The 26,105-nt window shown below is 48.0% G+C and overlaps 2 protein-coding genes across 3 annotated transcripts in view; one reads left to right on the top strand and one right to left on the bottom strand.

The window, feature by feature from the left end:
• Positions 1-26,105, bottom strand: part of LOC135317687 (uncharacterized) — a 273,809-nt gene that overhangs the window by 18,421 nt on the left and 229,283 nt on the right. The window lies entirely within an intron of this gene.
• LOC135317443 (protein ELYS-like) lies at positions 38-25,895 on the top strand. The gene is made up of 23 exons (XM_064473732.1): positions 38-158; positions 1,365-1,618; positions 4,391-4,571; positions 5,359-5,566; positions 6,837-6,953; positions 7,914-7,998; positions 9,875-10,025; positions 12,465-12,597; positions 12,685-12,866; positions 13,341-13,396; positions 15,547-15,637; positions 15,725-15,814; positions 15,977-16,127; positions 16,504-16,619; positions 17,385-17,478; positions 18,965-19,088; positions 19,221-19,277; positions 20,491-20,637; positions 21,389-21,576; positions 21,748-21,892; positions 21,987-22,100; positions 23,735-23,876; positions 25,465-25,895. Exons 1-23 carry the CDS (start codon positions 38-40, stop codon positions 25,893-25,895), a joined length of 3,378 nt encoding a protein of 1,125 aa, XP_064329802.1.

The raw sequence follows: 26,105 nt of genomic DNA, 5'->3' as shown, positions 1-26,105 counted from the left end.
CCTCTTTTTGCATTTTCTTCTCTATTCACAGTGAAGAATGCGAGACCTCGCGGCTCAGGTAACGAGCAGCCTGCTGCAGTTTCCCGAGGTGACCATTCAGGCTCTTGGGGAAGATGAGCTCACCCGAGGGTCTGTGCTGCGCGGGCGGTTTTCCAGAGGTGAGCCTTTTCCTTGAAATTGGGTCTTGCTGTGAAGTTGTTACTGCCTGGAGGTGACCTGAGGCACGGGGTCACAGTATCAGCTGTGTCAGGTTGGTGCTGCTCAGGTGCCTCACGTTTTGAGAGAACAGAAAGGGTGAGCTATGACAAAATGATGAAAAATGTTAACATTAAAACATTAGTAGAGTTAAACTTTGAAAGGACAACAGCCTGCGCCAGCCTTGAGCTATTAAAATAACACGGGCAAGTCAGTGAGCCCTCCTCAACTTCTAATGGAATGAAAGGCACTTTACAAAAAAGTCCTGGTGTGGTTTTGGGCTGTATTTATTGGTACCATCATAACATCCCGTGCAGAACTAGTTCTCCCACAGTGTTAGAGAGGCAACCCCCCCTGCTTTTTCTTTCCTAGCCTGACTAAAAACAGAAGGAAGAGGAAAGCCCTGTTAGGCGCTGCAGCCGGGTTTGCAGAGCATTTAATGGGACGCAGAGGAGTGTCCCGGGAGAGCTGCTGAGAGCGGCTGAGCAGATGAGGTAGCTGACTTTGTCGGTGATCTGAAGGTAGAGCCGGGGGCCTGCCTGGGTGTCCGGGCTTCTGCTGAGACCATGTAGAATCTCTCTGTGTGACTGTAAGTGCAGTAGTTGAGTTAATACTCCCTTTGTGTTGGAAGTAGTTCAGTGAAACTAAATGTGCTAACTTCTCTCTGTGATCAGCGCGTGTAAAAGTTGAAATTGGCTCCCGCAGTGCCCATTTTAAGGTAATTCCTTGTTGAAGTCCAAATCCCTGCCCAAAGTAGGCGTGTGTCGAGCAAAGTTAGTCAACTAGAAAAGAATTGGCTGAGATTTTGCCATATTTGAAGTATGCTTTAGGAGTTGTATTCTCATATGTATTTAGATGATTTCTAGCAAAACCAAGCTGAATATGGCATAAAGACTAGAGACCAATCTATTGTAATCTTTATCCCAAACAAGCAGAATTCTTCAGTGCAGGAATGACAAGTCCAAATGCAAAATCATAAGGTGGTTCATTTTACGATGCATTGGTTGAGGATTCAGTGGGTGATTTTCAATAATCGACCCGAATTCGGTAAGCCTCTCTTGCTCTGTGAGCTACTTCTGTTGAAGCAAAGGGGCAGTGATTGTGATTTTCCCGTTGTTTTCAACCCTCTCCTGGGAGTTTGCTTTAGCCAGCCTTTTCTCTTCTTCCAGGGAGAGATGGGCTGGCCTGGCTGGCGTGTGGCCCTCAGCTGGAGGTCGTGAGCGCTGTGACGGGAGAGCGGCTCTCTGCACACCGTTTCAGTGGAGCCCGTGAGCAGCCTCCCACCATCCGCGTGGTGAAGGAGGTTTCCTGGCAGACGGGAACGGGGCTGCTGGTTGGCTTGAGAGAAGCAGAGGGAAGTGTTCTCTGCCTGTACGACCCTGGAACATCGAGCGTGGTTACAGCAGTAGTTCTGCCAGGAAGGGTAGGTGCTTTTTAATGGGGGAAACGTTGTCAGGTGCTGCATAACGCTGTTTCAGGAGCAGCTTTGGAGCGTCCCTTTGCTAGGACGTCCATTTTCTCTATTGTGTCATCATCCTGTCACTGCAGAGTGTCCAGTCGAGAGCACCTTGATGTGAAATCGTGGGGTTAACGGTACCGTTATCCTTTGAGTTTGCTGAGAGAGTCAAACAAGTTTTCTGGTTTTACAGTAGAGCACGTAGTTACCTCATTCTCCACTTGCACAAAAAGGCTTTGAAAACTACCTTTTTTTTTTAGCCAGAGTGACAAAGAACTCGTCCTCACCCTGCCTTTCAAGTGTTGGTAACATACATGTCCTGAATGGTTCATTATGTCAGAAATACTGTCTTTAAAACATCTCAGACTTCCATGGCTGTGCTGTAGCTGACTTCGGCACATTCCCAGGAGTCTCGGACTAGCAAGCAGGTGACTTTAGAGCAAAGCACATTTTTCTGTTGACTGAGGATGGGAAAAAACAGGCTTCACTGCGTTACCTGGCAGGTGGTTACAGACTGACTTTCAGCCTGAAGCCCTTGAACCTCTGCTTATTGCATATGGTGCTTGTGCCGGTGGGATACTCTGGTGTAACGTTGCTAATTTTCCCTGCCTTCTCTAACCCATAAACTCAAATGACGTCCTTTCCCCTCGGCTCCTTATCTGAGTGTAGACAAGAGTCACCTTAAGGTAATGGAACATCAAGGTTCCCTCTGTCTTTACCACCTTAGAATCTGCGACAGATAAATACTTCCGTATTACTCAGCTTTCCAGAGCGTGGTTTGGTTTGACTTGCTAGAATCCAGGCGGGGTTTGTTTGTCTGTAGCGCTACAGTGTGATTGCGGGCAGTGAGCGTTTGTGTGGTGGTGATTTCTAACGAGCTGAGCTGGGTTGGTGCTCCGCTGTGTGGGTTTGCCGATCGTCCGGATAAATCTCAGCGTTTGAGATGGAAAGGCAAGCTGTGCGCTGACATAGACGTGCAGTCATTCAGACTTGTAAAAGCAAATCTGAATTGAAAACATTAACGGTATAAATTGGTTTATAAGGGTTGCATGTTTCAGAGCTCTGGAATGGTATTTTCCCCACTCTTGCTGGTTTGTGTGAGGCAGAAGGGCAGCATGCAGAGTCAGGGAGCTGAGACAGGATTTCTGCGTTCGTTCCCAGAAGGAGCTGGCAGCAGTGTAGGAGAGCGTGCAAAGCCAGTGGCTGGTGCCGTGGGAAAATAGGCAGTTCCAGGAGCTTCTACAGGGAAAACTGAAGCATTAAAACTGGGAAGCTGTATGCAAAAGTGGAAAAGGTGGATTTGGGGCCAGTTGTACAACAACAAAACGAGACCTTAAAAGAAAAAGAAGTTAACAGCAACAGGGGAACTTTGGCTGATTCCGCAGCACGATATGTGCAGTGTTTCTGCTTTCCTTCTGAGAGTCATCAAGGCTTGGAGCAGCAAGAATTCGAATAATCAACGCACTTTTGGTGGTGCTTTGAGTAGCTGAGAAGATTGGAGATTTCATCTGATTTCCAGGAAGTGTGAAACAATATAAAGTTGTCTCAAATACTGCGGGCACTTCTAGGAGTAGAATTCTTGTGGCCCAGGGGAAAGGTAAATTCTGTAGCAGATTGCCAGGCAGCGCAGTCACAGCAAGTGCTTGATACGGGAGAGGAGAGAACTTTGGGGCTTCGAGGTTTGGTCAATTTTTCCCCACCTCTGGGGAGAAAACCCAATCTATATAAAAAAAGGACTCCTTGTGGTGCTCACTGCTCTGTTCCATTGTCGTGTAACAGGTTGCTGTTGATGTAAAGCTCCCTGGTGTCACTGTGTGACATTATGCAAGGAGGCTGAAGGGCAGCCCGTGTTCTTTTGTTGTGGAGCCTTAGTGCAGGAGCCCTCACGTGCTGGTGTCTCTGCTGGAGCCGTCAGGGCTGTCCCGGGAGGGGCTGCAGGTGCGGAAAGGTCTGTCTTCATCAGGGCCTTGTACTAAAGCTGCTGGCAGGCGGCTCCGCGTGTTACAGAGCAGCGTGCGCTTCTCCTCAGCCGGAGCTGGCTTTTGGCGAACCAGCTGCTGGGCTTTTTGCCGCTGTTTCGGCACTGAAAACTTTTCTGCTTTCCCTGGTTGCTCTGTTGATTCTAAATGAGGACTGGTGTAGCTTTCCCTAAGCTGGTATCTCCCTTCCGCTCTCTGTAACAAGACTCCCTTGCCGTGGCAGCGGTGTGTCTCCCCTGCAACTTGGCCGCTGCCGCCTCTGACTGAGAGCCGAGATTTGCCCTAGTACCTGTTTGGCAAAGAAGGCGTGGGCTGTATCCCAGTGCTGACGGGCTGGGGGCCGTGGGAGAGCGAGAGTGAGTTTGGCCTTTCTTACTCCAGTCCCTTAAATACGGTCAAGTTTCTTGCATTTAACGGATTTTCTGTGTTGTCTTTGAGTTAATGGTTTCTAAGTGGAAAATGGAACTTGGTAAGCTGTGATAATAGACTGCACCATTGCAGTTGGAGTGAGCTCAGCGAAATCCCTGCAGGAAACCCCGTAAATGGAAGGCAGTAACGGATGTTTGTACAGGACATTTTTGGGGGTTGGTTGGTTTGTTTGTTTTGTCTGGATATAATTGGGATCAATGCTGTGTTTTTAAGTCTGAGAAACCTGTATTTACTTTCTTGCTTCTGATGGGCTGATTCTGGCTTCACTTTTGAGTGATTTCTCTCAAAGCTTGTCAAAGAGCTGAAATACTAACTTGTAGTTTTCCTGTAGGTAACTGCTGTAGAGCCCATAACTAACCCCGGAGGAGCCAGCGCGAGGCCTTGGCACCTGCACCGGGCTCTGCAAGGGTTTTGTGGCGTGGCAGCGGTGGTGACAGATGTTGGTCATCTGCTTGTGGTGGACCTTGGTTTGGATGATCTCTCTTGCAGTCAGAGGGAGAATGAACCATCGGGTGAGCTTGCGGTTTCTAAACTTGAACGGAAAAGTAAGAAAACTTGTGTCTTTTAAATCAACAACACGCATCCCACTTTGAAGCTACTGCTGTGCAGACGTTTATGGCTGCTGATTACAGGTGGCGGTTTGACATCGTCTGGCCCTGAAAGGATTAAAAATGGGAGTGGCTTCATACTCCTCCTAAGGTTACAAATACCCCCTCCCACCAGGGTCCCTCTGTCACGGTGATTCTCACCAGTGAGGGGTAGGAATCTGACCATCCGAGGCGGTGCAGCTGCCTGACAGGAAGGTGTGTCGGACGTGCCCTGTTTCCTGGGAATGTTCTTCTGCTTCTGTTCATTGACTCGGGGCAAAGTTGAGGCTTGTTTTTTAAAGTAAATATGCCTTACCAAAATCCCTGCATTTGACCAAACGGAACCTGTACTTGGTGTACTCGGATTGCATACGCTGTTTTTGCTCTTACAAGAGTGGCCTCGGGAGCTGGTCTCACTCCAAGTAGCTTCACCACGAGGCCCAAACTGCTGATGTGCAGAGCCCAGGAAGAATTTGTCTATGGAGGTTTTGCTTTCACCTGGTTTTGAAATAGGAGCGAGGATACCTGTCCAGTCAGAGAGTTCCTGTGTGCTCTGAATGCGTACAAAATGGGAAGAGCAGACAAAGTATTGCATCAATGGGTATTTTGCCGGGGACGGTAGAATTAGATCATCCATGTTGTCACGTCAGTGTTTCAAATGCAACCTGAATGGCCTAACGCATTCCTTTATTGTGTGGTTTTGTGCGTGCAGGTCTAACAGTTGTCACTAGAGCTGCTGCTGGCGTTTCACAAGGAAGAGCAACCGTGAGCAGAGCAGGGAGACATCTCTGCCTTCAGTTACAGTGTCCTTCAGGAACAGCGCTCTCGACCCTGTGCTACATCAGCAGAAGCAACCAGCTCGCCGTGGGTTTTTCCGACGGCTCCCTGTCACTGTGGAATATGAAAACTCTGCAGCGGGAGTAAGTCGGCCTTTGCACTTGGTCACGCCTGGAGGTGCAGGGCTCTCAAGGCTCTGCTTGAGGAGGAAGTCTGTTAATTTAAAGAGCCCTTTTTCAGGGAGGGAAATGTGGAGTGTAATCTTGGCCTGTTTAGGAATCCCCTTCTGAAGTAACCATTGAGCCATACCTGGATTCAGTGGGCCGCCTTCTCCCCAGCGGGCTGGGATTGTTCTCCTTATTGTGCCCGTGGGCTGAGGAACTGCGGAAAGCTCCCTTCTCTGGGTTCTGTCAAGCAGTCAGGGTGTGAGAGAGCTGCTTTCCATAAGGCAGTTTGTTCCACCAGCAGTATTCAGTGACAGCAGGAGTTGTGTGTGTTTCAATGAAAGAGATTGTAGACATTATTTCTCAGAAGCAGCTCCTGCAATGAGGGCACCCATTGAAAGGCTGAAGTATGTTAATGATGGGATTGTGGTGATCATATTCTTTAAAGCGTCCCGGTTGAAAGGAGTGAGACGTGAAGGATCAAGAGCTGATCTGTGGCTGAAAAGACATTCTCTCCCACATTTCAGCCTCGACCAAAAGAGGGGACTGACCCATTCCAAGGCAGCGATGCATGGGAATGAAAGTCTGCTTGGAACACTTGGAGGGGGAATAAGGGTCATGTCAAGGGATAAGCAACAGAGAAATGAGGGAGATGATTTCAGCTCTGCCAAAGAGCAATCCCCCCTGGAATATCTGACCCAATTCAGATCGGGATTCACTTAAGCAAATCTGCAGTGACTCACCGGGAACTATTGGCGGCGTGAATAGAGAGTGGAGGGATAGTGAGGTGGCCAGAATAGATTGTGAAGGTGCAAGGAAGGTTCAGAAGTCTGGAGGAGAAAGGCTTTAGATAGTCCAAGTAAAGAAACAAGACACTACTGGTGTTTGGCGCTGTTTTCAGCTTGTGCAGAAGAGAGGCTGCATTTTCAGTTCAATATTGAAGCAGGCGACAAGAGTAGGAAGAATCTTTTGCCTGGCAGCTGAAGGAATCTTTCATGTTCCTGCTCCGCAGGCAGAGGAGGAGATAAAGCCAGGTTATTGCCCGTGCTGGACAGTAATTTCCTCACCTCGTGGCTGTTGCATCAAAAGCAGTCGCTCCCGTGACTCCCTTGTTTGAGACGGGAGTGTGACCTTCTGTGCCTTGAGGAGAAGCACGTCAGGGGCTCTTTGCTCAGAAGATGCTTCTCCCCTTCTACAAACAGGCAGGGCCACCAGGCTCACCTGCTTTCTGTTTTTGTTAACCCTGCAGGCACCACTGTCAGCTTGAAGGAGGAAGGATTCCTGTCTGCGCCGTTACTTTTCAAGAGCCTGAGCACGATCCTCGCAACTGCTGCTACTTGTGGGCTGTTCAGTCGACGCAAGAAAGGTGAATAAAAGCTTACTATCGGCCACTGATTTTTTTTTTTTTTTGAGTATTTGTTCACCTAGAGTTGACCCACGTGTATTTGTTTTGTTGAATTAGCCGTGCAGGAGATTCTCTCCGGTATGGAAGGGGCTGACGGTGCGATTTGTACAGGATGTAACAGGGATGGAGAGGGACCTACTAGTTCCTCCCTGCTGAAAGGCAGCAAAGCGACAGTGGCTCTATTTCTGTGCTGGCATTCTTCAATGGCTTCCTTTGTTTCCTGATGACTGCTTCATGATTTGCCTGATATTCACACCGTGGTATGAAAATACCATGGAGCGCAGTGGAGGCTGCAGCTCCAGAGCACTGACGGTGCGGATCCACCAGCCTGCTGCCCCTAAAGGAGGAGGTGACAGCATGGCCGGTTCCCTGGTGCCAGCCTGAGCCTTGGTGAGCCAGCTCAGCTCGGCTGGCAGGGAAGGTGCTCAGCAGCCAAGTCGGTGGTTTCCTGCTGGGCTAATGACTGAAAGGAGGGTGTGGAAGGTGCCGTGTGTGCAGGGGAGGGACTGGAGCTCTGGTGGGAAGGGAAGGGGAGAAAGATCTGCCCCTCTCAGCATCAGCAAGCTATTTACTCAGCTCGGCTGCTCATGGAGTGGCAATCTTTTTCAGTTTGACTGTAATGCAGTTTTGATTGCGAGCTCTTCAATGCCAAGAACTGTTCCCAACCATTTTTACTCCATAGAACATCTTGAAGCTTTCAGACTACGTCGTTAGCCTTTGCCCCAGAAGCTGTTAGTGTCCATATTTCCTCCTTTGTGGTTTAGCAGCTAAATGTGACCAATTGTCATGCTTTGGGAAGGGCTGTTTTTCTTTTCAGCAAGACAGTGCTATTCAGGAAACCTCAGCCTAGACCTAAGGAAAGGGTAACGAGGACTATAAAGCAGCTTTGTAACCAAATGTCATCATTTGTACCTTTTCCAGTGAAGGCGATGCTGTGAGTTTACATCTGTTGCAGTTAGCGTTCGCAGACAGGAGGCCCTTGGCTTCAGGACAAGTCATGTACGAGGTAAGACGTGCACGTCCGTGAAAGGATGGAAAGAGTCCTTTTCCCTAAGGGAGTATCAGTGAAGTTGGCAGGGGGAATATTGACCATGACAATTCAGAGATGACTTAAAAAGAAAGAATCTTTTGCTGAGTCTTCCCGGGCACGGCCTTTGTCCATACTTTTTGAAAAGAAGTCGTACAATTTCATACCGCCGTGTCGTGTGTTCCAGGCAGGGCCGTCTGCAAAGAGCCCGTCTAAATTCAGTTCCTGAAGAGGCAGCAGCTTTTACAAATAAAATGATTCTTCATTTAAACACCAAGTGAATGGCCTGTAGGAAGAGAAGACAGGGCTTTGAGTAGCTCTGTTTAACCAAACTGCAGAGTTGAATAAGGTTCTGTCTGTCTCCCTTCCTTAAAACACGGGCGTACAGCTTTATTCTGTTCCGGTCTTCAGGTTTATATTCTTGTTTTCCCTTTGAGCTCTGTCAGCAGGACTTCACATGACGCTCACCTGCAGGGTCTCTTCGGTGCTGTCATGGTTTCAGCTGGGATAGAGTATATGTAAATTTTGAGAAGTGGCTCCAAAGAGGTTGTGTTTAAAATAGAGATGAACTAGCCTTACCTCTCTGTTATCTAACAGATAGAAGACGCGTTTTTAGCACGTATCATTTTATTCAGTGTTATGCCTGAAACCCTTGCAAAATCTTTTTGATGGGAAAGTAATCTTAATTCAGAGCATGTCTTTCCTGTTGAGGTGCGGTAGGAGAGGATCTGTGCTCTACAGCCTTGATATTTATTAGTAGTATTTCCTAGAATGGTTAAGAGAAAGCTTGCCTGTTCTCAGAGTAGGTGAGTTAAATGTAACATATCAGGTCATACGAGAATGGATTGTCTCATGCCAGTTCCTTCTAGAGCTCTGAAACTTTAGGAAACTTGGGTAGAATGAGGTACAAGCAATTTTTTTATTTTCTGGTAGGTTTTTGGAGATTTTTAGCTGCTTAGCTTTTGGTTTTGTTTGGTTGCTTTTTAACTGTAGAGCTGCTCTTTGTCCACAATCCACACACCCATGTGTTGTAGGGTAGAGCATTTGATCAAGTGCTGTATTTGGAAAGACAGTATTTCAGTCAATGCTTGCTTAGCAATTGGTGGTCTCAGAGGTTCCACACAATCCTGCTGGAGTTTCTGTACGTCTCATAGTAGTTGGCTGACTCTGTAGGAATTCGTGCCCCTAAACGCCTTGCCCACGTGCATGCCATGTCCGCCGGGTTGTTTTGCTGTTGGCTGCACTTGGTGAAGGCAGGGAGGCATATTTCACCCTTTAGTCCCTGAGGAGGTGAGAGGAGGAGCTGGCAGGAGCTGACGTGGTTTGAGAGAAGAGTGTGACTCAGGAAGACGTTCTCATGGCTACTCCCGAGGGATGGGCTTTCACTCTAGCGGTGTGTGCCTATCGATAACGCCTCGCAAGAGAGCTTTGGCTGCTGGAAGGCCACGACTCCTCTAACTTCATCAGTTCTGTGATCAAGTCATGGAGCAAAGCGCTTTGCATGCCTATGTATGGCATTATTTCAGATCTCTCTTTCTAGATAAATACGTAGGTTTGTGAAGAAACCGGGACGGTGCAAGGAATTCTGCAAAACACATTTAGAACCAGTAATGCGAGGGAAATGCTCAGTTCTGAAAATGTGCAAAGCTTTTACGGCCAAACTTACCCGTTACGGTTTGACACTCAGTTCTCTTGCTTGTCAGCTGTAGTTTCTCTTTGCCATCAGATTAAGCGCCTGGGAGAGATACAGTACAATATGCAGGTTCTATTAGACATAGACATTCTTTCCTACTGAGGTATAATGTCTGCTTTTCTCTCAGAATGAACTTTCTCTCGCCTGTGATTTTTTCCGCAGGGTTTGGCATCCTGTGTTGAAAAGTACAGTTTGGATCTGACGGGTGGAGCCTTTCCCTTGAGAGGGCAGGGCAGCAAGGCCAAACTACTCAGCTGTCAGGCTGTAGAAATCTTTCCCAACTGCATTGACAGAGAAGGCAGCGTTGATGAAGGTTTGTTCCTGATGCCCGTGTTTGGTTGTTCTAAACTAAATGGCTTTGGCATCCAAGCAGTGAATGCTGTTCCATACCCACAGCCTGAAAGTCTTCAGTATCTGTATAGACTAACTTCTTGGGCTTATTTCAAAGGAAAAACTGGGTGCTTAGGTTCTGTGGGACTTGTTAAAATAAACCCTATTTTTCCCTTCAATGCTTGCTGACATGCTGTAGCGATGTCTGGTGGGGTCACCTCTATAACACCTGTCAGTCATTTTATTCCTCCAGCTCTCGTCTTTGAACAGTAGGATCATCCCCTCCATTGCTTAGGAATGTTCCCTCAACTTTCTTTTTTCCCCTCTTCCAACCTATGCCTGCACCTGCATCCAGCTGGCGGCCGGTCACGAGTGCTGTTCCCCAGGGCTCGGTCCTGGGGCCAGATCTGTTTGATACCTTCCCCAAGCACCTGGATGAGCCGGCAGTGTGCCCGCGTGGCCAGGAAGGCCACCAGCATCCTGGCTTGTATGAGAGAGAGTGTGGCCAGCAGGAGTAGGGCAGTGATCGTCCCCCCCTACTCGGCGGTGGGGAGGCTGCACCTCGAATCCTGTGTTCAGTTTTGGGCCCCTCACTACGAGAAAGATACTGAGGTGCTGAGTGTGTCCAACGAAGGGCAGCGAAGCTGGTGAAGGGTCTAGAGCACAAGGTTTAGTTGGGATCTTAGGAAAAATTTCTTCACAGAAAGGGTTGCGAAGCAGTGGAACAGGCTGCCCAGGGAAGTGGTGGCGTCACCATCCCTGGAGGGAGTTAAAAGACGTGCAGACGTGGCGCTTTGGGACAGGGTTTAGTGGTGGGCTTGGCAGTATGAGGTTTACAGTTGGGCTCGATGATCTTAAGGGCCTTTTCCAACCTAAATGATTCTACGAGTCTATGATCTGCCTGTGCACTTTGCCCTCTCTGTGTCTAATAGGTTCCTACACCTACAAGCTCTTAAAGCAATAGCTTCTGGCTTCCCTTGTCCGGATCGACAGTTAAAACTCCTCTGGTGTCTTTCATTCCCTTGCAATAATGAGATGTGCATCTCTGGGTTTGCACATCCAGTGATGCTCTGAGCACATCTCTGAGCCGGCTGCAGTGATAACTTTCACAGCCTTTTGTTTGGGTGTGTGAATGCCCTTCCCTCTCTTCTTACTGGCCTTAACTTATGTCTGCTGTTACAAAGACGACACTGGCGTGACTTTCTAGGCTATTTGTGTTTATTAGCTTTGTCTTAGTCCTGAAGAGGCAGCTTCCACCTCTTTTGGGGTGCCACCCTCTAACAACAGCGTGTCAAAATCTAATGAAAACCCCTTTGGATTTTCTCCACCTGTGGCATGATTCTGAGGAGAGGGCCTTCTAAAACCTTCTCAAAAACAACCAACAGGCGCACCCACCAAAAAACCCAAACCAAAACCAACAAAAAAGGCCCTTTCGCTCCCCTTTTCATGAAGCCTGAGGCATGGAAAAATGCTTGTCATTTCTCTGATGGCTCCTCATTAGCTTTTATCCAGAAACTATTCAAGTTGTAGGCCCACATGAGCTTCTGTTGGATGTGGGTTGAGGTTAGAAATGCAGCTGGCTTCTGATTTATGGAACTAATTGACATCTTCAAAGGCAGTTTCAGCGGCTCACACAAGTGAAAGGGCACAGAAGCTCACGATGACACACAGTAAAGCGTGGGAGGCTCCCTGAGCAGCCCTGATGAACTCAGCAGAGAACAGAGACCCATTTTGCCAAACGACCTGTCTCCTGGTTCCCTACTCTGTCAGGGTAAAGGATGCACCCCCCACTTTGCTCACATCTGGAGAATGCCTTCTCCCCAGAGACGACAGACCATGCCACTTCTTGAGAGAACCCGAGTGTAACATGGTCAATGTTTGATGTTAAACTCTTTGTTCCAGCCTCCTGTTTGTTGGGGTTGGGTTTTGGTGTTTGTTTTGTGTGATAATTGTGTTCCTTCATTCTGACTGTGCTGGAAAGGAGCTATTCGTAACACCCGTAATCAAGTCGAATCTGGAAATTAATAATGCCAGCTGAGTGATCAAGTGTATACGACAAGAATTTGTATGCTTTCTAAAAGCAGCAATGTATGTTTTCCTAGGGTGGTGGGTTGTTTTTTGGTTTTTGTTTTTTTCTAACCATCTTGATGCACTCTTACTGTATGGGAAACTTGATTACCTGACAATTGTGTATTGGGTTTGTCTTAGGACGGACACAGGTTGAACTCGCAAAGGGGGGCAGCATGACTGAAACCTATCACAGAGGTGATGCTGTGGTGTACATTTTTAAAATTCTTCTTAGTCAAGTGTTGCGTTTCATGAGTGACGTAACAGAATGAAGCCAAAATAGAAAGGGATGTTTTGAAAATGTCAGATAGATTGTATTTTCTCTCAATAAGAAACAATGTCTTGTCTTTTCCAGTCATATCTCCTGACATCAGTGTCTCCGTCTTCAGCTGGCAAGTGAACACACGCAGCCAGGGAAAACCATCTACTTATTTGGGTGTATTTGACTTGGACTGCTGGTATCAGGCTCAAATGCCAGGCTCACTAAGGTAGGTTTTTATGAAGCTGGTTTCAGTATCCCTCCCCATAATTCATTGGAAAGTCGGCGTTTAGCTTCTGCACTTGTTTTCTTTCAGGCCAGAAGAATCCCTTCAGGACTGCCCCTATTTTGCACTGTGGTCACTGGACGCTGTGACAAGCACGACTGCTCCAAACCCCCTTCTGGATGTTGTGGTGCAGGAGCGCAGCCTAAGCTGGAGAGTTCCTCCTTCTTACCCACAACCTGAGCTGTGTTTTCACCCAAGCACCTATAATTTTGGTAGGTATTACACGGCTTTGAGTAGTGATAAGCTTAAACCGAGCTCAAATGCCATTTATTGGTTCTCCTGTTCACTGTTTGTCACGCAAGAACCCAACCAAACCGAAACACCCCAACCCCCCACCCACCCAACTGTGATGACGTTGTACTGACCAAGTGTGTGCTGTTGTGACACCTGCCTGACAGGCGGCTGGGTCTGGGGGTTGGGTGCTTCTGTAACACAGCCCGTGAGGTGGTGCTGGTGATCAGATGAAATGACTCTGGGCTGAAGCTCAAAGCGCAGCACCTCGATAGCCCCGGAGGTAAAATTTCTACACTCAGCCATTATTTTTCTAAAAAAGGCTGTAAGTGATGTCATGAGGAAAACGGGTACTCAGTTGTACCTTTCCAGAGGTTGCTGTGACAAAAATGTAAACTGGTGCTACCATCACGGTGAGAGTATGGAATGTTGTCCAACGTTCGTTGTCTCTGCAGATGGCACGTGCCTGCTGAGCTCTGGAGTTGTTCATGTGACGTGCAGCGGCTTCCAGAAGGAGGTGAGCTTTTACTGTGTCTTTATGGAGAATGTCAAGAGATGGAGCTTTCCTAAGCTTTCCATGGCGCTGCTTTCGGTGTCAGGGACCATTTAATGCTCCTCCTGCCCATCCACACGCGTAACTGCAATTGTACCCTGCCAGTTTTATCAAATGTAATGTTTGAGGTCCCCTCTTGGGAGTGTAAACCCACCGTTGCCTCCCGTTGAAGCACGATCAGGGCCTGAATGTCTAGAAAGGAAGAGAGCGCTGCTCTAGGAGCAGGAAGAGAAAGTCGGGGAAAGGTGTTCCTTCTCTCTCATCAATGAGTGCAACTGCCTGCGTGGTCCTGAGTTCGGGTTTTGATCCCTGATGAGCTGGGAAAAGAGGACAGAACGGAGAAAAGGAAGCATCGTTCCCTCAGAACAACCTTCAGGCAGAGGAGCACTTGGTAGGAAGGGGAGAGCAGTCTTTCCCTGCCCTCATCTTCCTCTCTGCTGGATTCCTCTCCAGATCTGTGGGGGTGCGTTGGGGCAAAGAGCACTTGTGCACAGTGTGGTAGCTAACATGAACGTCTTGGCAGGTTGGCCTGGCCCATAGGCTGTTTCTTTTGCAAGCCTGATGTAGGCTATTCCGTTCAGATTGGGTGATCTGATGTCAGCTCCACGTTGGAAATAATTGGGAAATGCAGAAATTTGTCATACCCTTTGCTGAATTGAGACTAGATCATTCAGAGGCTTGTTAGGGATTTGAGCAGGAATTGCTTGTGAATGTGAGTAAGACAAATCTCAGAATTAGGGACAAGAAGCTTGGTTTGGGGTTTTGTTTGCCACCGTAAGTCGTACTCGGTGTGTTTCCTTGTCTGAGACTGGTTTTCAGAAAAAGATGGAAATCTGATGTGTGTATTCGAACGTGTAGAAATGGCTTTGAATGTGATGATTTTGTTTAGAAGGGAAAGATACTTGTGAATGTGCTTAAAAAGCCAAAGAAAGAAGCAAACAAAAAGCAAAAGCCCTAAAAAGGAAAATTTGATGAGGGCTCAGTCTTGGGCCCCTCGGGACAAGAAGGACATAGAGTTGCCGGTGCGTGTCCAAAGAAGGGCAACAAAGCTGGGGAAGGGTCTGGAGAACAGGTCTCATGAGGAGAGGTTGAGGGACCTGGGGTTGTTTGGCCTGGAGGAGAGGAGGCTGAGGGGAGACCTTATCGCTCCCTGCAGCTGCCTGACAGGAGGCTGTTGTGAGGTGGGGGTTGGTCTCTTCTCCCAGGTCACTAGCGATAGAACGAGAGGAAACGGCTTCAAGCTGCATCAGGGGAGGTTTAGGTTGGATATTAGGGAAAATGCCTTCACTGCAAGAGTGGTCAGGCCTTGGAAGAGGCTGCCCAGAGAGGTGGGGGATTCACCATCCCTGGAGGTACTGAAAAGACATGTAGACGTGGCACTTGAGGGCCTGATTTAGGAGACATGGTAGTGTTGGGTTGACAGTTGCACTCATTGATCCTAGAGGGCTTTTCCAACCTTAAGGATTCTATGATTCTATGTTTCTATGTTCATTTCACCTGGAAGAAGTACCAGAACACCAGCTGCACTAAGCTGCTCCTTAACAGTGCACGTCTGTGCCTGCCTGTGCTTTGCCCTTCTGAAGGATCGCCACGGCATTAGAACACAGTGTTTGAAGCGCCTAAACCTGAAACCTATTAGAACATCAATGTTTCACTTCTTTTCTGTCATTTTGGGAAATGACAACCTAATGTTTGGGGTGTCGTAACTGCTTCATGTCTTCATAGCCTGGAAAGCTGCTTGATCTTGGCTTCGCTGCTTCCATGCAAACGTTGCAGAGTTCTGTTTGTTCTGTCCCCTTCGCGCATTCCTGATGGCAAACTTCTCTGCACCCCATGTGCCGTGGGTATAAGCAGGGCACGTTGCTGGGAACAGTTAATTGGAACGCAGTAAATTGAGAGGATAATGCAGAGGCATGCAAATAAAGATTAGAATTAGCCTTTGGGAAGTTGATGTGTCAGGGGAAAAATTCCATGTGCTCCTCACAGCAACAAGCAGCCCAGCCTGTGATGCCTGAGTGGGTGTAGGGTTAGAAACAAGCACTTACTGTTGGTGGTTCGGATGTTGACAGCAGGTGGGATTCTCCTTTGATTTCGCCTGTTACTTTTAGGAGGAGCAGTTAGAGGCGGTCTTGTCAGCTGCTGCCCAGACAGGTTCTGTAGGGCTTCTGACTGGCTGCATTAAGCTTTGGACATCTAAAGGTAAGACTTGTTATGTGGTTTTTATGTTGCATGGTTTCTTCGTTTGGAATTCTTGATTCATTTCTTTTTTGTTCTCTCTTTTTAAAGAGCAGCCAAGTTCTGCTGCTAATTTACAGTTTGCCCTTGACTGGACATGGAGCAGAGTGATCTATACAAAAGACGAATTTGATGACATATGTGAGTACTAGTGCAGCCATGCTGCAAACCTAGAGTCAGTCTTTCCAGTTGAGCTCATTCAGTGATCTGCTGGTAGATGGTCTTGCCCGCAGATCTGGAAGTGCACTTTGAAACTCTGCAATGGCTCTGTAGGCTAACGATTTCATACCTGTTCTTGAAAAGGTGTTGCGCTGTTTGACGGCTCCTGCAGCTCCACTGACCCGCAGAGGTTACAGGCTCTGCAGCACCGCCAGTTGCTTTTGAGCAACCTTAGCACAGTCTTGAACTGTTTTCTAACAGAGGCACAAGAGCTCGCCGGAGAAGGTTTGTCACAGTATTTCTAACTCTCTGGTATGTCTTATGAAGATTTGGAACGATGCTGGGGCTGTAATTGTGGAAAGAGGAGCTTCTGTTGGTTTTGCTGATTGGCAGAAAGTCAGATGTAGCGGGGAGAAGGGGCTTAACTGGGAGGGGTTGGGGCTGCCACTTACCGCGCGTTGAGCTCAGGGCAAGAGTTTGTTGGGGAGCTGGTGCGAGTGGGTGGGGAGGCTGCGGTCAGCAAGGAGCTGTGCAAGCACCCGGCTTGAAATTACAGCAACGGGATGTGGCACTGTGACAAATACTCCCTTTGATTGTCAGCTAACGAGTCAGTGCAATGAGGGGAGCTTTATAAAAACCAAAAGAAATTGCACACCAACAGTCCTCTTAAGCTTCTTTTCATGTTTTGCAGACTTGACAAATAAGCTGGCGGTGACCAGCCTCGCAGCTTTGTATGCACGAGTGGTCCTCTGGTTCTGTGGGTCCCGCCTCCTGCCCGAGGGCTCAGGTAAGCCTAAACTGTCACGCGTCTGTAGCAGTCAGTGCTTCCTATGAACACCTGCTTCCCCATGGTTTTGTCAAGGCTTCATCAATACCAAGTCGTGCCCGTTCAGTGACAGCAGATGCTGAAGTTCTGCTGCTGAAATTGAGATTTCACTGTTTTTTCAACTGCGTCGTGTAGAATGATGGAAGCAGTTTCTTTCCGGGGTGTTTCTCAGAACCAGCACTAAGCCTCTGAGGGAGGGAGTTGCTCGTGCCCACAGCTTGAAATCCTTGGGATTGTAAACAAGTAACTCCTAAAGCACCAACACGGGAATGCTTGATTTTACAGTAAAAGCCTGACGTGCGTGTTTTGAACTTTTTAGGGATTGTTTGAGGAAAAAATACACCTTGGAAATAGTTCATCATTTGGATGGGTTATAAATCCTATTGTCAGCCTTAACTGCCTTACGCATGTTCACATGACATGTTTAAAAACCCATTCCCTTTGAGAACTGGGTTTTTTTTTAGAGTGAACTTCAGCTGACACTACATGTTCTGGATGCTACATCACCTGTAAGCTTGAAATGGCACTTAGGACAAGGAGGAATTGACTCCTGTGTCGTAGGTCTCTTTTAGCAAAGGCAGAAGGAGGCTGGGCTTCTTTCAAAGTCGGAGGCTGGCCTGTGCTTTTGATGCTTAGCTTGTGTGTTCTTCTGTCTTTTTAGTCAAAAACTGTAGGTTGAAAATGTGATATGACTTCTTTAACTTACTTCTTATTTATTGCCTGTAGGTTACGAGATGCGTTTCTCTAGACCTTTCTACAATTATCCTCTGATTGGGAGCTACTACGCTGGTCATCGACAGCAACTGGAGCGTTTATCAAGGTAGGACGTGCAGGAAAGCTCTAGAGCAGTTCCACTGCAAATTCAGAAGCGGCAGCGAGTGGCTTTTCCATCAGCAGCTGTATTTGCTACGCTTCATGCATTTGCTGGCAACACTCTTGACTGGAGTGATGCGTGTGTCCTGCTGAACAGAGAGGTTCCTTTCCCGTGCTGAAATGTTGATATATACCTCTGCTTAGTGCCCTTTGTTGGTATCATCATTGTTTTGAGGCGCACGTAATTCATTGGCAATTCTGTGTCATTTGTTACCACTGGGAAAGGTCGTGTGGTGAGGACAGGATCAGTCACGGCCAGGTCAGCAAGGCACGGCCTTTGCAGAGCAATTGTTCTGGGCACAGAAGAAAGCGTGTTTTAGAAAAAAAAAAAAAAAAACAACAACAAAAAAACAAAGCAAAAATAATCTCTCTCAATGACCAGTGATAGATGGCGATAAGGGGATTGGCCCAAATCTCCCACTCCCAAGCACCGCGGTGTCGTTGAAGGAGATGGGCAGAGTCACATGCAGCTGGCACGGCCAGCGCTCTCCTGGCGACTGGATAAAAGCCCCTTCCTCACGGGAGCTCCCTTTCCTGGGCTGGCTCACGAGCATAATGGTGATGTGCCTTGGGTTAGGTGAGAACAGATTTTTCTTTGGCAACTGTTCCGTAACCTAAAGAAAGTCCTCAAGTAGCCGTGGCTGTGGCACCGTGAGCAAGGTGCAGCAGGAGGAGTCCAGGTGGAAGCTGCTCTATGTCAGGCGCTGGCTTTCAAGCTCCTCTTCCTGCGCGTCCTTCTCAGGTAACTCTCGTACAGGCTCACGGGCTCCTTAGAAGCACCACCTCCAGCGTGCTGCTTCTGCTCGTCCTCCTCGGGAAATGAAAGGCTGGCGTCGCAGCCCGCAGGAGCCTGCGATGGGCTTCTGAGGAATGCAGTGTTTCACAGGCCAGCCCTCCGTCACTGTGATGGCACGTGCAGAGGCGCAAACGTGCTGCTTCAGGGGATACCAGAATTCAGCTGCGGGCTCAGCTTTCTGACCGTGACTGTTTTTCAGTAACAGAAGCGAGGTGCTGAGACCAAAGCCTGACATTGCCGTGCTGTGGTCTCACCGCTGTGTGTGGGAACACTCCCGCTGGGGGCGTGAGGTTTGGGGTAGCTTTGCTCACACTGCCCTTGTATTACAAGTAATGCGGCACAAAAGAAAAACTGAAAACTAAAAGGTCGCTGCAACTTTCCCCTTCATAAGGGAGCTTTTTGGATTCCTATTTGGAGCTCCTTTAATAATTCACTAGGATCTAATGAGCACCTTTCACCTGACTCCGAAATTTCTTTCCAGTCTATTTCAAGTCACGATCGTGCCTTTGTCTGTTTGTTCCTTTCTTGGAGTCGTGGGAGCTTTTGCTGGTTTTGTTTTGGCTGGAGGAAATCTGTGACACCGAGAGGCTGGGATTAGTGTTTTCCTCTGTCAAATCCTCGCTACGTTTTGTTCCAGAGGCAAACGGGACTCTGACTGCCTGATGATCGATGGGATGGTTTCCCAGTTGGGAGACCAAGTTGAGGAGATGTGGCAGAGAGATGAAGGAGGAACTGGGAAATACCCACCTCCTAGCTTACAGGTGAGTGTTGTGTTCCCTGAAGGCAACAACAACCACCACCACCACAAACCCCAGCCCCAGCCCAGCCCTCCCCCAAAGCCAATGATTTCTCAAAGAGAGGACTTTTAAAAAGCTTCTACCTTTTCATTCCAGGCACTGCTGGAGCTCTATTTGCTAGAAGGCGTTGAAGAAAGCCACAAACATGCAATCGTATCCCTTGGAGTTATTTCTGTCACACCTCCAGTATACGCGCATCAGGGGTCTGAAATGTCTGTCACCTACGCGTTCGATGCATTTTCTAATTTGTGCTTCAAACACACGGCGGATGAACACGTGTAGTTAAGAATTAAGTCGCAGACAGAAGCATTGTTGGATTTCTTTGTACTGTGGATTGTTTAGGAATGTTTAAAATGTTTTGTTGCAAAGTCTTTTCTGATGTGAGAAAACAGGTTTACTAAGCAATGTTAAAGGTAGAAAGCTCCCCTAGATTGTCTCAAAATGTAAACTGTTTTTCATTTTTGAAGCACCCACAGCTGTAGCAAACAGCTGCTTCCTCGAGCGAGGCACTAGAATGTGCTGCTTCAGAGCAAAAGGATTTCTGACAGTGGTGTACCAGGACCTGATGTTGCTGAAATCCTCCATTTTCCAGCACAGCTAAGAGGGCTTGCTTTTGTGCTGTTACAAGTGCAGGCACACAGAATAATAGAGAGAGAGAAGGGAAAAGTCATTGGGCAGAAACTGAACTTTTAAGCTGCCGAAATACACTGTGTTGCTTTGGTTGTGTGTTGCCTGACCCGAGAGGGGAGCCTAGAGAGCAGGGGCTTTAAAGCTGTTGCACCCCGGAGCTCTCTGATGAGAACAGACCCCCCAAAACAGCTGTCAGAAAGAGAGAGTGACACTGCCGATGAGTGATCCACATACTGGTTTAAATCCAGTTTTAATCATGCAGAGCTAAGCTGTGCTGTAAGGACACCCTAATTTCACTTGTTTTATATAGGCTGGAAAGGAGGGAAGAAACCAGCTGTAGAATTTGTTTGCTTTAATAATCAAGCATTGGCCGTTCTCGTGTTTTGAATGTCCAGCTGGTGGCTCCATTGACTAAAGAGGGAGCCTGTGTTTCCAACGGGACTGTTTAAATATCGAAAGGCAACCTTTCTGAATGCCTTAGAGAAATCAGAGAGTCTGTCTTTCTGGTTATTTATTCAGAATGCAATTTTGTTGTTAGGGCCTGACTATCTTCAGGTTGCAACAGCATGAAATGGCAAGACTAATACATGAGTATTTTCTGCGTCCTACCACTATCATATTCTTATTTCCTTTTATTATTTATTAATATTCTATTAACAATAGTAATAATGTTATTTCCTGTGATAAATTGTTGGTCTTGCAAATCTATTAGCCTTAATTAGATACTTGATATCAGACAATTTACTTGCTGCTAGACATCACGCATCCCTTTCCGAACAAAACAGAACCTTCCGTCGACTCCTTCGCAGCTGCCTTTGCCATCCCTTCGGGCCTTGTTAAGCTTATTCGAGGTTTTTGGCTTCTAGACCACAAGGACTATGATGTAAGCATGTGACAGTTTAGTTGGGCACACATTGCAATACAATGCTATGATCTATCAAATGATGTAAAAACCCTGGTGCTTAGCTGATACCAGGTGATAAAACATGGGAAGCTTCTTTTTTGTAATGCTGCTTCAGCAGCACCTTCAGCAATACGTGATGATCTGCAGTTTGGTTTTAATTACGTTGAGAGGAAATGGATTAAGACAATGAAGAAGTCAGCGTTAATGCTTGACGTGTGACTTGCCAAAGCCGTCTGTTCAGGTTGTTCTCAGCAGAGCAGTCGAGCACTTTCTCAAAAGCAGTGGTTTGGGGACTTTAACTATTCAAACTGCCATCCTGGCAGCAAGACTTGAGACAGAAGACCGCCAAAGTGACTCTTCAATCTAATTCATGTTCCCTCTGATGCTGAAGGTTGTTCTTTGCCCGTCACAATGTTAATATAACCTGTTTGCCTGGGAGAATGACTTGTCTTTATGAGAGGTGATGTTTGCCTACGGAGATTTGGTTATCCTGGCCAGGTGTGAATCCCTCCTGTCAAAGGACTCCCTTTGTTCTGTACGGCTCACGGAATATCTTTTTTCTGCAGACACTTCAGCATTTATATTTACCTGTCCGGTACCAAGCCCTTCATTAGTCACCAGCTAAGTTTATTCAACAGAGATTCACCCTCACTGAAGACACTTTTGAATCGTTTTGTTGTGCGCGTGTGTGTCTCTATATCTTAAGAAACCTGATCTCTACCTTCTGCAGAGCTCCCTGGCCCTGCTGCTTGAACCAACTGCAACCAAACCTGTGTCGTGGCAAAACGTGCGAATTCTTCAGTCCCTCATGTGCCAAGGAGAGCATGGGCGAGCCCTCAGATACATGCAGGTGATGAAGCTCTCGGCCTCCAGCTGTAGCGAAGTGCGGCTTTTCCTCACTGTGCTGTTGTCCAATAGGTAAAGAAATATCTGCCACCATTTTGGCACTCAAATACTGTGAGAGGTGGAGAACAAACACTAGAAATCACAATCCCCTACACTTCCTTTGAACTTTGAGCACAATATCTGGGGGGCATCTTTTCGGTGATACCATTAATATGCCTTTACGTCTCACAAAATTAACTACAGGTGCATGGCGGAGGCTTGGGCTCTGCTGCAGGAGCACACCACTCAGTTAAAGGAGGAAGAGCTATTAAAAGACATGTATGACATCTGTCGGGAGATGGGACTAGTGGAAGACTTCCTGAGGCTGCCTTTCACAGACTCTGAACAAGTAAGTGTGGGCAAGAGGAAAATCTGAACCCCGTCTTTGCCAAGAGAAGAGGCAGGGTCATCAGATATGTTTTCAAATGTGTTATTTCTCATAGAAGTGTTTGGAGAAATTTTTACGGACTCATGAGATTCTTTTAGCCCGGCACCTGCAGCGTGCCAACTGTACGGCAGCCCCACAGCTGAACCGGGCGATGAACGTTCATCTCATGGTAAGCGTAAAAGTTCTGCCAAGTGTGCAAGGTTCTCTCAGGGGTTACTAACTAGATTTAACAGTGCTCAATAAGAATCCTGCTTTCTTTATCACACCCTTCTTTGAAATACTTGCAATAAGCATCTGCACCTTTCGTTACAGCTGAACTTAAAAGTTGAACAAAAAATTTCACTTCTCCAAAGCGACCCTGTGAAGTTGGAAATTCTGTGTTCCAGGCTGTTGTTGACTCCACGTCAAATAGTTTGTTTGTGTCTGAGGATTAAATAAGTGTCGTGGTTTAGCCGGCAGCTCAGCCCCACACAGTCGCTCGCTCACTGCCCCACTGTTAGATGGGGGAGAGAATCAGAAGGGTAACGCTCGTGGGGTGGGATAAGAACAGTTTAATAATCAAAATTAAAAGAAACAACAACAGAAATGCAATGTAAAGGAGAACAACGAGAGGCGCAAAGCCCCGGGGGAGGGGGGAAGGGAGGGGAGAGGGGGAAGGAACCGCCGAAACAAACCACACGCGCCGCAGCCGCCCGCCGACCCGATGCCGCGCCGCCTCTGCGCTGCCACTGCCCCCCCTCAATATACTGGTCATGGTGTCACATGGTATGGAATGAACCTGCCATTGGCCAGTCGGGGTCAGCCACCCCACCATGGCCCCGCCCCTCCCAGCCCTGCCCCCCCGCCACGCGGGAAGCCGGAAAGGCAGCCGCCCCCCACGGTGAGGAGAATTAACCCCTTCTCATCCAAAACCAGCACAATAAGTATCTTTCCTGTCAGCCACTCTTACCATTCAGATATTCAGGGACGTACGTTATGTAGGGTTCAGATGATTGGAGGTTGTTTGGGTCACTGTGGAATGAAGAGTGTGTTGTATGTCATCTCTGGTATCTCACACGCAGCTCTGGGTGCCAACCCACAGGCAACGTTTGCATCATGGGTTGTTCTTTTTATTATTTCCTCAAGTTATAGCGTGAGGTCTGCAATTCCACAGCTTTCGTTTTACCACTTTTAGGACAGAAATTCTTACCTAACTTCTGAGTCTCAACATAGGCAGGTCAAATTCTGTGTTATGGGAACTTCTGTTGTGGTTCTGTGATCCATTTGCTGCTTTCCAGAACCGTAGTTTCCCAGGGAAGCAAACTTGTGGGGTGGTTCTGGAAGGTTGAGGTCCTGCATTTGAAAGCTTCCATCCCGGGGGAAGGGGTGTGTAGGTAGCTTTCTCTTCCTCATTTTAATCCTCACTTCCTCTTGTCCAACGTAACCCGCCGCTGCCCTGGAGATTCAGTCACCTGGGGCAGCGGCGTTTCAGGAAAAACAAGGGAAAGGCTGCTGTTTTGTCAGCCACGTGAAACTTGTGGGTGCTGACAAGCGTGTCAGAATGAGGTTCTGCAGGGTGCCGGCATGGTTTTAGCTTAAAGTTGTAGGTTCTGCTATTATTCTAGTCTTCCTTCCGCTTGGCTAAAATTCCGGGTGAAGCTGGTGTGCGCTGATGGGCAGAACTGGCTGCCGCTCTGTGCAGGGGGTGTATTTTACTGCACCTGTAGAGGAAACGTATTCCCTAATTCGAAATAGCACCGACAGCTCCGTGCAATGAACTTCTTGTAACATTTAACTTCTTGCTTTATGCTTCTCGTTCATCAGAACGACTGTGCTCCTCGCTGGAGACAGAGAGCAGTTGCCAGACATTCTCTCTCAGCCCAGCATGGCAAGACCCTTCCTAGAGGTCAGAGGCAGCTGGCTGTAGAGAGAGCCAAGCCTTACCACCTGCCTTCGTCCGGACCAAGAGAAGGTAATTTTTAGGGGGGGAATATAACGCACAACTCACCATCGCTTTGATTGCACAAGGCTGATCGTTTTTCCCTCGTGCTTTACAGCTGCAAGACCAAAGCCAATCTCGACAGTAACAAAACCAGCTAATGCAGGAAATGTGGATCCAAGGGCACCTTTCAGCAGTCGTGTGTTGGCCAAAGTTAGAGAGTTATGGGTAGGAAATGAGCAGAAACCCAGTTGAGAGAGAGTTTTTCTGTTATGATAATGTTTGCTATGCAAAATACATATATTTATATTATGGTAAATATGTTTAGAGAATTTAAGATGGCTAAAACTAAAACCCTGATTACCATCAAGCTATTGGCGTATGGATCTTGCTAGACTTGATTGTGTGATCAAATAGTAACCTTTTCCCACTTGCTGCCATGTTTCTGCTTTGTTTCTGCCTTATTTACTTAAAAATAGGCAGAATGATAAAGAGCAGGAAAGAGGCCTGTAGCTGTCAGATGAGTTTCCTACAGGTGGTGTGGCCAAATCAACCTCAGTTCTGGTATATTTGGCCTTGAGGGCAATGAAGGTCAGTTACTGCCCTTCTCTGCTGTCCTTTTGCCATGAGAAAAGACCAAGACCTTGGGCAGAGCGTACTATAAGGGCATGCCCGGCGTGCAAATAAGGCCGCAGATAACTAAGTAGTTTAATCCCCCATCAGAACCTCTTCTCATGGAAGATGACTCTCAGGGTTGTCAGCGCACTCCATTTATTTGCTGCAATTCATCCCTTCCCATGTAACCAACCATAAATAGCTTCTGGTGGGGAAGAAGCAAGCTCCAGGCAGAAGCCAGCCCATAGCCTCTTGTGAGCAATGCTTGTAACGTCTTAGCCTAGGCCAGTCGGAAAATGCAATGAAAGAATAGAATTTCTCGTAGTAAGATTGCATTTGTTTCTTATGTTGTTGGTACTTTTGTCTTCTGTGCAAAACTTGCAGGTTTCCATCGCAGGAATGCTGTTCTCACCAAAGCAGTCACGATAATGAGTGCCTTTGAGATGCTCGGAGAGAAATGTTCTGCGGTTCCTTCTGAATTACAGCTGTTCCTCAAATAAAAAGCGTTTCCCAATGCACTGAGCTGTGTGGGTGACCCATACGTGAGGCAGAGGGAAAAATGCAGGTGACGGTGCCTGATGTGCCTGTTGGTTCAGGTCACTCACTCCTGGGCCGTGCATCACCCGGCGTGGTTCAAGGGCAGGCTCATCCCACAGCAGCCATCGGTGTGGTGTGCCTTGCTCTTGAACTTGGTTTAAACCCAGACTAGACCGTGAGTTCTTAGTGAAAGCCTGATTGCTGGTAGTTTGATACTACAATTGTAATGTTAATGGACAGAGAGAGAAGGATGCAGGAGGGAGGTGTGTGACAGGCTCAGGGAAGAGCCCATGAGCGACGATCGGGTATGGTGCGAACAGAGGCTGGGTGCCCGTTGTGCGCCAAGAGCTCTTCAAAGCCCCCCGCACTCGGGAGAACCACAAGCTGTGCCAGGTGGGATTAGCACAGAGTGGTGCTACATGGAGTAAATGGGTCGCACTGATCACCCAGCGGGCTTGAATAGGAAACCCCAGTCGCCCAGGAATCCTGGAAGTGACCATGGACTGGGCAAAGGGCAAAGACCTTGGAATATCCCCAGAGGAGGGGGTGCCACGTGCTGAAGAGGCCCCACTGTGGAACAAACTGCCAGAAAATGAGCAGCAGTGTGCCCTGCTCACTGATGGGTCCTGTCGCCTTGTGGGGAAGCATCGGACGTGGACCATGGCTGAAATACAGATATGGGCAGGCCCGGCAATGGACTATATCACACTCCCACAGAGCCGCCAAGGCAAGCGCCTTGTGCTTACAGTGGTGGAAGCAACGCCCGGCTGGCGGGAAACATACCCCGTGCCCCACGCCACCGCCCGGATCACTCTCCTGGGGCTCGAAAAACAAGTGCTGTGGCGACATGGCACCCCAGAGAGAACTGAGTCAGACAACGGGACTCATTTCTGAAACACCCTCACAGACACCTGGGCCAAAGGGCACGGCACGGAGCGGGTGTATCACACCCCCTGTCACGCACCAGCCTCTGGGAAAACAGTCTGGGTTCTTCCTGCCTCAGGCAAAGGCAAACCCATTCGTGGCATTGCTTTTGCTCGAGGACCCGGGTGCACTTGGGGGTGATGCGGGAGGATGGACGAGTCCCGATACCGTCTTTAAACC

The sequence above is a fragment of the Phalacrocorax carbo genome, chromosome 26, assembly GCF_963921805.1.
Source record: "Phalacrocorax carbo chromosome 26, bPhaCar2.1, whole genome shotgun sequence".
NCBI classification, from domain to species: Eukaryota; Metazoa; Chordata; class Aves; order Suliformes; family Phalacrocoracidae; genus Phalacrocorax; species Phalacrocorax carbo.
The sequence above is the reverse complement of the archived record's forward strand: the minus strand, read 5'-3'. Positions and strand labels throughout refer to the sequence as shown.

Excerpts from the sequence above, each read along its gene's own strand:
- LOC135317443 (XM_064473732.1), top strand. The coding sequence starts at position 38 with ATGCGAGACCTCGCGGCTCAGGTAACGAGCAGCCTGCTGCAGTTTCCC. Across the intron at positions 19,089-19,220 it reads ACCCACCTCCTAGCTTACAG|GCACTGCTGGAGCTCTATTT; the intron begins GTGAGTGTTGTG and ends TTTTCATTCCAG. Across the intron at positions 20,638-21,388 it reads TAGACCACAAGGACTATGAT|AGCTCCCTGGCCCTGCTGCT; the intron begins GTAAGCATGTGA and ends TACCTTCTGCAG.